Source organism: Lipotes vexillifer, unplaced genomic scaffold, assembly GCF_000442215.2.
Source record: "Lipotes vexillifer unplaced genomic scaffold, Lipotes_vexillifer_v1.1 scaffold23, whole genome shotgun sequence".
Classification (NCBI taxonomy): domain Eukaryota; kingdom Metazoa; phylum Chordata; class Mammalia; order Artiodactyla; family Lipotidae; genus Lipotes; species Lipotes vexillifer.
The window spans coordinates 1098934-1109697 of record NW_006796283.1 but is presented as its reverse complement, the minus strand read 5'-3'; the positions used below and the strand labels follow the sequence as shown (position 1 = coordinate 1109697).

General features: G+C 52.0%; 1 protein-coding gene across 1 annotated transcript in view; it reads right to left on the bottom strand.

Moving 5' to 3' along the window:
* The window catches only part of IRF8 (interferon regulatory factor 8), an 18829-nt gene extending 8350 nt beyond the window's left edge, over window positions 1-10479 (bottom strand). The window contains exons 1-4 of the mRNA XM_007468419.1: window positions 10303-10479; window positions 3999-4182; window positions 1491-1579; window positions 11-116 (exon numbers count right to left, since the gene is read on the bottom strand). Coding sequence (XP_007468481.1) covers window positions 11-116; window positions 1491-1579; window positions 3999-4182; window positions 10303-10476 — 553 coding nt within the window. The 5' untranslated portion in view covers window positions 10477-10479. The remainder of the gene's footprint in view (window positions 1-10; window positions 117-1490; window positions 1580-3998; window positions 4183-10302) is intronic.
* Window positions 10480-10764: the final 285 nt, after the last annotated feature.

Here is a 10764-nt window from a genome sequence, read left to right as displayed (position 1 = left end):
CTGCCCTCACCTGCGCTGGGCTGCTGCATCCACCAGTCTGGGAGGAGCTGACTCCTGCAGGCCTCGGGCGGGGAGGGGCTCCTTTTGACCATCCCCGTGTAATCGTCCACGGGAGGCTGGGGCAGGGGCGAGAGAGGAGAGAGGTGCTGTCACTGGGTTTCCAGACTTAAGTAAAACCACGTTGTCATCTCTATCGCACGAGATGCAGTGAAGTTTCACTTTGCATCTTGAAAGATCCAGGACAATAAGGCTCACCAGGCTGAGCGATCAAACCACGAGACCGAAGGACTAGCCTCTGCGGGGCCCCTCCTGTGTTCACTGGCCTTTTCCATGGAAGTGCCTATTGCAAAACCGAATGGCCAGGTCACCCAGCTTCCCTAACGCCCTGGGGAAGCACACGGTGACCTCAGACACAGTCTCCCGCGCTCCAGCCCGCCTCACTCCACGCGCCACGTCTAGACTTTCCATCTCTGACCCATTCCTTAAAGGAGGCTGGCAAATCCAATTAGAAAACGTTTTGAAACCTGCTCTCGCTGTGATCCTCACGTGCCAACGCAAGTATCTCACTCTCTTAGCTGAGTTGGCTGGAAAGCCTTGTATGGAAAATGGGACATCACTGGAAAGAAATGAAGCCAGGAATTCACTGGGTCTGCTGCCAGAGCCCACCCAGAGACTTACCAGCTGCCACCTGCAGGAAAGCCAGGCAGCCCAGAGGAGGCTGCATTTTGTTATCTGCATTCTCTCCCTCAAAGCACTCCAAACGATTCTATTCTTGCCACGTGAGTGTTGAGCAGAATCTGTAGGGCACCCACACCCCCGTTGCAAGGCCGTGCGGAATAATTTTAGCTATAGGCAATGTCGGCCTTGCAACACGCACAAAAACACAGCTATGAAGCGAAAGGTAGCTAAAACTAGTATTCAAAAACCCACGTGTTTTGCCTAAGGAGACCCCCATTAAGCCTTCACTTATAGCCTATGAACTATGAGCTTGTGTACGATTCTAATAAGCCTGGTTATATGGCTTTCCAACCCATCAAGGACTAAGAGCTGCATGTTAGTAAACAGGCAGCCCCCAGCGCGAGAGCTGTATGATAATCCGTATCATGGCGACAACCCCAAGCAGCAAAGAACGTTTACTTTTTCACTACAGCCTGCCTAAAAAGGCAAGGGAATATATGGTGCCATTCAAAATGTTTAAAATATGACAAGTTTAGAGCTTGAGGGAACTTCACTGATGCAGAGCAGGCAGCTCGGCCCCAGCCCTCGGGATGAAAGACAGGCTGTAAGTTGCAGGGGGCTGACCAGCGGGCCGAGGCTGGCCTCGCGAGGATGGCGGGTCCTCACGCCCCACCCCTGAGCGAGCGAGCGAGAGCCCGAGGCCCCGGACGCCTCGGCAGAGCATTCGGGATGGTGCCGCTCTCCGCTGCTCTCCACCAAACACGCGCAGCTTCTGTCGGGGCCGGACCTCCGGAAACGCTGCCCCCACTCACCTCCTTGATCAGCTCGTCGATTTCAGAGCGACCGCACTCCATCTCTGTGGCTTCACTAATGCAACCGGGAGCCACCACGCCTAACTTGCCTATGGAAAACCGGACAAACGCGTGACAACCGGCACTGGGGCATCACGACCATCATCAAGGCCACAGTCAGTGGCTTTTTCTTAAGGCCAGGCTGAAGGAATCAGGAGCCAATATGCGTCTTCAGTGGTTTGGGAAAGGCCTAGAAATCCTTCTCCCATGCTGCTTCAGTCATCTGGTCAGCAGGCACAAGAGAAGCTGGCCGCTGCTGCGTCCAGCACTCAGAGGACCAAGGCAGCACTTTGGTGCTGACAGAGGTTAGAGTTACCAGCTAGGGCATCTGAAGACACGCAGAGATTTCCCGGCAAAATGTGTTTGCAGGTTGGAGTCTTTTTTTTTTTTTTAAGTTAACGGGCAGGAAATCTCATTTTGGCCTTTCCCAACAGACATGTGTGCATCTGTGCCGCACGCGCGCGGCACACCATAAAGGCCCGCGGATGCCCAGGCTGGAACCCGCCTGCAGCAGGAACCGTCTAAAGGCACACGGGCATCCCCACGACAAGCACTCGGGACCCGGCTACTTTCTCCCCCCCTCAGGCCTCTTCCCCAGCCAGAAACTCACCACATTACATTTATCCATGTGAGATGTATTATGACCAACAAACACTCACTCGTTTGCTGGAATTCATCAGTCCCAATCATCTGGAGAACTGACCCACTGTTTCATCCGGACTGAATACTGATTCGATTTTGATTTGAAAAAAATCACTCAGAAGCTGCTGATGGGGGAAGCAGGGGGCAGGTGGGGCACCCCCAGAGTAGCCAGCAAACCACTGAGGTACCGAGGAGAGTGCGCCCACCTAGACATTATGCAAATGCGAAGCTTCTCTGCCCCCTGAGAACCGCTGCTTCTGTAACATCCACCCCCCTGCAGGTGATGCTGGCTGCGCTCTGAGCTATAAACAAGCCAGGGTCGCCTGCCCGTTCAAGCTTGGCTGACCCTGTGGGTGGGAGGATCAAGAGAAACTTCTCTATTCCTTCAAGTCACAGTTTATTATACTTTGTGACAATGAAAAATTTATCCAAAGCTGGAAGTAAGATGGCAGTAGAGCATCCCAAAGTATTAGCTAAGAGGTGTCCCCCTAAGGGCCATGTGATTCTCCATGGGGAAGGTCAGTTTGTTTGACTTCCTACTGATTATCCATTAGGGTTCCGACTCAGTAGAGTTAGGTGTTAATTCACAGACAACTAAGCTACAAGTGATCACTAGAGAAGATCACCCCCAACTATGGTTGTGTTGCCCGGGCAGGACACTCACAGGTTCGGCTCAGCCTTCTGCCTTTCACCGACCGTGCGCACCTGCGTCGCATGTTCTGCGAAGCAGTCTTAGGTGACAGCACGCTGGTGCCCTCGTTAATGAGTTAAACAACTCTCCGCCCCAGGCTCACCATTTATTTCCGAGAGTCACGATTTTAACTTTAAAAATTACGTGTCAACATTTTCAACCTCCCTGCGGTGGGAAGAGCCCCCTCAGCAACTCAGAATTCCTGCCCAGCCCTAGGCAGTTTTCGAGGGTTCTGTTTTCTTCCCAGAATTACTGGACGACTAACTAAGCAGCTACAGAGGAAAGGATGCTGTGCCAAGATCCTAACTGCTACATCAAATGGCTAAGAAAGTCAACGTGTTGAAAGAACGTTTCTAACTAGGGGTGGTAATTAGGTTTCATCTCCTGGGCCAGCTCTAATCTGCAGCAGCTGCAGAGCACAGCACTTTGAAAACACCTGAGGCCAGATCTGAGCTCAACACATCCTGATCGATTAGTGATGTCTGACCAGAGCAGAGCGTGGACAGCAGGACGGGGTGGGGTGTGAGGCAGGTTTTTGCTATTCTGCTTTAATCTCCTCACAATTGCTTTCCTGGGATTTTTCAGGGGGAGGAGACTTCAGGAATTACCACAGCTGGGGGATCCCAAACAATGGTCAGGATCTAATATCTAGAAGCATATCCGATCTCCAGCAATGAAGCCAACAGTGCGCCATCTGCAAGTTCATTCAAGAACTCTGCCCTCAACCCCTATCAGCCATCCCTTCTTTGTCCACCTTATTTTCTCCTAGCCTGCTCCACGAGCTGCTAGAAAGCAAAAGGAATCCCTCATCGGCACTGTTCGGGGAGACTTGCTCCCGGTCCAAGCCCGTTGCTGAGCCCCAGGGAGGCCCCAGCACTCGCTCCTGGTCCAACAGTCAGCGAGCAGCAGTGCCAGCTGCCACCCCGTCTCCCGCCCCTTCCTCCCTGTCCGCTGCCTCTCAACTGGAAGCTGCCACAGTCGGCAGATGGTGGGTGAGGTCAGCGGAAGGAGACCTCAACCTCTGCTGACATAAAGGAGAGAACTATTTGTTTAGCTGGACCCCGTGGGCGGCGACTCGAACCCCAGACCCAGGCGGCCTCCGTTGGGCCAAGTGCCCATAAAGAAAGGATACTTACATTTTTGCTCCTCCTCGGGGACGATTCGGTAAACTTTATACGGTTCAGAGATGTCCAGCTGGGACCGGTCTGTCACTTCCTCAAAATCCGGGCTCTTGTTCAAAGCACAGCGTAACCTCGTCTTCCACGTGGCCGGCTCAGCCTTGTCCCCCTCCTTAAACTTCCCTTTAAAAACGGCCCAGGCCTGAAGGAAGGAAAGAAAACACATGGAGTACCCAGCTGGCCCCGGGACCATGCACGCCCAGGGCCACGGGCAGGCCCTGCTCTGCTCGCCCTCCTGAACATCCTCAGTCAAGGATTTCAGGGCTCAAGGACCCCAACCAGACCACTTCCTCTGACAGAAGTGAAAAGACCCAGGTCGGGGGGGCGGGGGTTCTGGAACTGGAACCCAGGCCCAAGGACACACACACACATGTATCTTGGATCTGTCCCCTGCAAATCCTCCCCTGGACCAGAGGGCCGGGAGGAGCCCGAGGTCAAGTAGCGCCAAGAGGAAGTTGAACATGGTTTCACTAGAATGTTCAAAACAAAGAACAATTTGTTGCTTTTTCAAATCAACCTCTAGCTAAAACGTAGCACGAAAAGGGAACATTTGCAAAGAAGTCTGAATGTGGTCATCCACTGCCCTGCTACTTTTAACAGAAATTTTGTTTTGCATTTTGGCGTTCATTCTAACCTTCCCCACCCGCTTCTCCCCTACCGCTCCCCAGGGTACTGTTTAAAATGCAAAGAAATGTTTTCCCTCTCTGTGGGTTTTTTTTTTTTACAGCTCTGTTTTCTGACCTCTCCAAACCTTAGAATCTGAACTAGGACCAGAAATTCAAAGCTGGAAGCGTTAAGTCAAAATGTAAAATGGGGCAGTATTTAAAATAAAATAAAATAGAATAAAAACATATGGATGGGCACAGTTTTTAGATTTCAAAATTGGAATACAGACACACCAATCAGGGGGTCACTACTGTCAGGTGAAAATAACGTTTGGTGTCAGGCAAAATCAGACATGTCTTCCAGCCTAAAATAATAGGAGATCTGGAGGGAATTCTCAACCCTCACCCGGGAAAATGAAATACGAAGAGCTGACTTTCCCCAAGGTGACCCAGTCTGGGATTAAAAACCAGCTGTTCTGACCTCCAACCCAAGGAATTTCTACTTCAGCAAGCAGCAGGCAGGTGTTCCCAAGCTTAATGCATATACCGATCCCCTGGGAAGCTCGTTAAGATGCAGATTCCTGGGCCCTGCCCCTCAAGAGTCTCCTTGGGTACCTGTGGGTTAGGTCTGGGAACCCGTATCTTTAGCCAACATCCCAGTGATTCTGACTTAGGTGGCCAGGAACTCCATAACACCCTGAGTCAGATTCCCATTTAAAATAGTCCTGGTAGGGCTTCCCTGGTGGTGCAGTGGTTAAGGACCCACCTGCCAATACAGGGGACACAGGTTCGAGCCCTGGTCCAGGAAGGTCCCACATGTCGCGGAGCAACTAAGCCCATGCGCCACAACTACTGAGCCTGCACTCTAGAGCCGCGAGCCACAACTACTGAAGCCCGCGTGCCTAGAGCCCGTGCTCCACAACAAGAGAAGCCACTGCAATGAGAAGCCCACGCACCGCAAGGAAAAGTAGCCCCCCACTCGCCGCAACTAGAGAAAGCCCGCGCGCAGCAACGAAGACCCAACGCAGGCAAATAAATTAATTAATTAAATGTATAAAATCGTCCTGGCTTTTCCCCCGATGTAAGACAAGTTCAGTGCCTGTGCTCTCTGCTCAGCTGCCGCCCTAAGCTCAGAGTCTGCAGTCTTACCCGAGGTAAAGGAACCGGAGAAGCTCCCTTACTCATACTAGTGAGCACGCGCAGTCATTTCCTCCTCACAGACGCAGGAGTCCCCTTTAGAAACATGTTTAAAAGTAAATGGCTTGGGCTTCCCTCGTGGCGCAGTGGTTGAGAGTCCGCCTGCCAATGCAGAGGACATAGGTTCGTATCCCAGTCTGGGAAGATCCCACATGCCGCGGAGCGGCTGGGCCCGTGAGCCATGGCCGCTGAGCCTGCGCGTCAGGAGCCTGTGCTCCGCAACAAGAGAGGCCGCGATAGTGAGAGGCCCGCGCACCGCGATGAAGAGGGGCCCCCGCTCGCCACAACTAGAGAAAGCCCTCGCACGGAAACGATGACCCAACACAGCAAAAATAAATTAATTAATTAATAAACTCCTACCCCCAACCCCTTAAAACAATTAAAAAAAAAAAAAAAAGTAAATGGCTTTCAATCCTTTTCCGTCTTTTTCTCTTCGTTTATTAACTGCGTCACAGACCAAGCACTGATTTATGTTTTTCATAGAAATTTATGTGTAAACTGTGTACACACTGAACAGTAATTTCAAACGTGCATTTACGTTAAATGCGGTTTCTCCACCTGGCACTAATGGCGTTTGGGGCTGGATCACTCTTCGGGGTGGGGGCCATCCTGGGCACGGTGGGAGGTCCAGCAGCATCCCTGGCGTCTACCCACTAGTGTCAGTAGCATCCCCTCTCCCCGCTGTGACACCCAGAACATTTCCAGACACTACCAGTTGTCCCCTAGGGAAGTGCATCATGACTCACACGCATCCTCATTTGAGAACCACTGAGCTGGTAATCCGCGTTACCAATGGGACTGGAAGACCGTGGATTTGGGGGCCGTATTAGGCCAGCTGGGGTGTATCCAGAGCTGCACAGCCCACGGGGCACTGCCGTGGGCACTCGTCCATTCAAAGCTCACGCTCACCCCATCAGGAAAGCCAGATCCAAAGAGCAAAGCAGGGCCCCACAGTCAGGACGTGCACCGGGCTGCATCGGGTGCCCCACCGCCAGCCTGCCCTGAGCCCTTGCAGGGCTCTCTGGCCAGCTCGAAAATACCAGCTTACCTGGGTGATCTCTCAGGACTCTTCAAGAGCAAATGCTAGACAGAACAGAGGGATCTGAGGCCCATCAACAGCCACGCAGCGGCTCAGAATACACCAGAACCTACGTCTCCCCTGCCCGTGTGCTGCTCTGCACTCGTCAGCAGCCAGCGTTAAGCCCGGGACCACCGGCTCTTCCCCATTTAACATTACTGTCTCACAGAGAACCGACTTGTGGTTGCCAAGGGGGAGGGATGATTGGGAGTTTGGGATTAGCAGATGCACACTATTAAATACAGAATGGATAAGAAACAAGGCCTTACTGTAGAGCACAGGGAACTATATTCAATATCCTATGATAAACCACAATGGAAAAGAATATAAAAGAAGAATATATACGTACAACTGAGTCATTCTGCTGTGCAGCAGAAATTAACACAACACTGTACATCAACTACACGTCAATAAAATTTAAAAACAACAGAAAACAAACATTACTGTCTCATTTTGTGCTTTAAAAGTCAAATGCGATTTTCTTCCTCGGAGGCCTACTGAATTTGAAATATCTGCTACGAAGTAAGTTCTAGTTTTTTCAGGCCTGTCGAAAGCCTGGTCAATGGCAGAACAATTAACGAGTCATAACCCTCAGTTAAGTAGATCTTCCCCCTCAACTTTATGAAAAGGAGGCAAAATACTTTTTTAAGAATAAATATGAGCTGGTATCAGGGCCTCATCAGTACAGTCAGGGATAATACAAAATGAGCTAAATGTCTTTTTCAATCTCCTGTCTCTGGTCCACACCGCGAAGCTGACCTCACAATGACACCTGCAGGCAATGAAGGATTCTCTGGTATAAGTGGCTTCTTACGATCCCTAAGGCAGGAAAGCAGGCTCATTTTTTTTTTTTTTTCTCTTAACTCATACATTTTTGAAAGGTTTTCTTTGAATGTTTGAAACAAAAGGTTCTCTACTTAAACAGAAAATCCCCAAGATGGCTCAAGGCCTGACTGCTGGCTTCTTCCAACAGCACAGCTCTGTTGGTGGACGTGGCAGAGACGTGCCCCTTGGCGGATGGAAGTGAGCACCACTCGGGGACGGGCCAGACGGGTCTTCCACCACGTGCATGTCCACCAGCCCAGGATGTCACCCTTCGGGTGGCCGCCCAGCTCTGGGTGGGCGCCTGGTCTCCCTCCCGCCCCCATTCCTGCCGAGATTGTACACTCATTTCAGATTGCCACACTGAGGGACTGCGTAATCAACGGAAACATTGGGAATCTTGCACATTTTTCTCAACGCTGTTGAAACGGCCATGAAGAACATTGCATAAGATGTATAAATCTGGGGCTCTATTTCATTACCCCCCAGAGCGAAGCGGGAGCAGGGTGAAAGGAGAGGCCTGCATCTCTGCCGGCAAGCCTCAAGCAGGGCTGTGCAGCCACTGGCCTCGCCCCCAGTCCCCTCCTCAAGCAGTTTTACTGGTGGTCAGCCTCCAGCTGTGCCCTTAGCACCCCCACGCCTCTAATTCAGTCTGTTCATCCTGGCCACAGTCCACTCCTAGCAGGCTTCTCAATGGGGAGGGGGGCATCTGGCAATGTCAGAGGCATTTTTTGTTGTCACAGTGGGGCAGAGGGTGCCACTGGCATCTAGAAGGTCAAGGCCAGGATGCTGCTAACACCCTCTTAGGTGCACAAGATGGACCCACACAAGGAACAATCTGGCCCCGGGTGGCGGAGCCCTGGCTTACAGCCATCTATGATCGAGAATTCCCAATCGACTGGCTGGACCTTGGGCAATATTAAAATTTAGATGGAGCCATTCCCAAGAGAAATTCACCGTGATGCCAAAGGCAAAAAGCTTCTCCGAGAGAGGAATCCACGATGCCACCAAGGAGGAGAAAGGAGGCATGAGCAGTGCCCAGGCTCCCGACCTGGGGTCCCTGAAGGGAAGAAACCTGCCGGATGGATGTCCAGGCCACGAGGGCCCCCTTGAAGGTGAGCGCAGAACGTCCGCACGCGCCCACTTTTCTTGGAGGGGCAGGCAACTGGCATCAGATTGTCAAAGAGCTCTGTGACCCGCGTTACACAGTAACAGAAGTGCTAAGACGTGCAGCCCCACTGCAAACACCAGGCAGAGACGTGAAGGACTGAAATGCCTCATAAGCCAGCTTTGACCTATCAGTGCTCTGCTCTGGGGCCAAGGTATAATCTCTTGTCATTTTGGTTGTGTTGGGGACAGTCATCCCAGCTAAGGGTCCAGTGCTGTGCTGGGGTCCTGCAGGCCTTTGCTCCCCTCACTCATGCACGCCTGGGGTCTGGCTCTGCGCCCCCCACACCCTGCTCAGCCTCCGGGCTCCTTCCCACACTCACTCACTCTCCCCTCCCGGACTCTGGCCCCCAAATGCCCACACGACAAGCACATATAGCAGCAGTTTGCAACCCAGATTCTGAGTCGGATCACCTCTGATATGTCTGTTTGCAAACATGGAGGCCCGGCCTTACCTTGGACCTAGGGCTCCAAATCTCCCAAGGGGCGGAGCCCACACTTCTGTGACCCTGATGACCGATGGGGGATTCTGATGACCCGGCTGGGCTGCAGAGCTGGGATGCCCTGGCTCCTCTGCCTGAATCTAGGTGATGGGTACGGCTAGGGGTTGGGAGCCTGGGCTCACGGCTGGGATGCCTGGGTTCAAACATTGGCTCCATCATCCAAGAGCTGGGAGATCTTGGACAAGTCACATCTCCTCTTGGAGCCTCTACAGAACAAGGACAGGAGCGGCACCTACTGCATAGGATTGTGTGAGAGGAAAACAAATAAAACACGTGGGGCTGGGCCTAGCACAGAGCAAACTCTCAGTCAGCGCTGCTGTCTCAGTGCACATGGTGGAACTACACAGCAGCTCGCTCCATGCTTGGGGTACTGATGATTCTCGAGGGAAGTGGACTAGTTTTAGACACCAGCTGCAGGTTCAGGACACCCACATGACCTGGCCCCAGAAGTGATGACAAGATGGTGTGTCTCTCATCTGAGCTGACCCTACACTGCCAAGCAGAAGTGGCACCTCTGAAAGAATGAAGAATTAAACCGTTCCTAGAATTCTAAACGGAATTTAGCGGGCAGCCCGGGGGAAAAGGTCTCAGTCTAAAAGAAGTATGTTCTCTCTGCGTTTGCCAGTCTCCATGCAAAAGAAATGGTAGCGCGAGGGAAGAAAGTGCCCTCTGTTTTCCCCATCGGAAAATGCCAACAATATACAACTAACTGGGAAAGTGGTTAAATCGTAAAACAGGTGTAAAATCACCTACTATATTTTTTGAGACACATTCGGCACTCATTTGTTTTAAAAAAAAATTGGATTAACTTTCAAGCAAATAAGCAAGACATCAATCACTCAACAGCTCCACCAGGAGCTCACGGTGTGGCAGGGAGGCCAAGCCACTACCTTGAAGATGGAGGCGTCCACTTCCTGGTTGTAATCCTGTTTGCCAGCGTGTTTCCAAGGGATCCGGAACATGCTCTTCTCGTCGTTCTCCCAGATCAGCCCTGGGTACATGGTACTGTCGATCTGCTCAATCAGCCACTGCCGCAGCCGCCGGCCGCCGTTGCGGTCACACATCCTTGGAAAGAGAAAACATAGCCTGTGAAATTACAAACACCGTCTAATTACTCACAGCACCCCAGGTACTCAACAGCCAAGCACTGCTAACAGGAAAATCAGAGGATCACAACACAGGTGCCAGCTTGGGGGAAACCCACGGATCAGGAAACTCTGGGCCACCTGCTGTGAGAAGACAATGCCGGCTTCCAGGACATCCAACCCTGAATGGAAACTGAAAGCTCACTGGGAAATCTGCAGCTGTGCATCACAGATGTGGCCCCGGCTAAGGCTCTGGCTGTGCTCTTT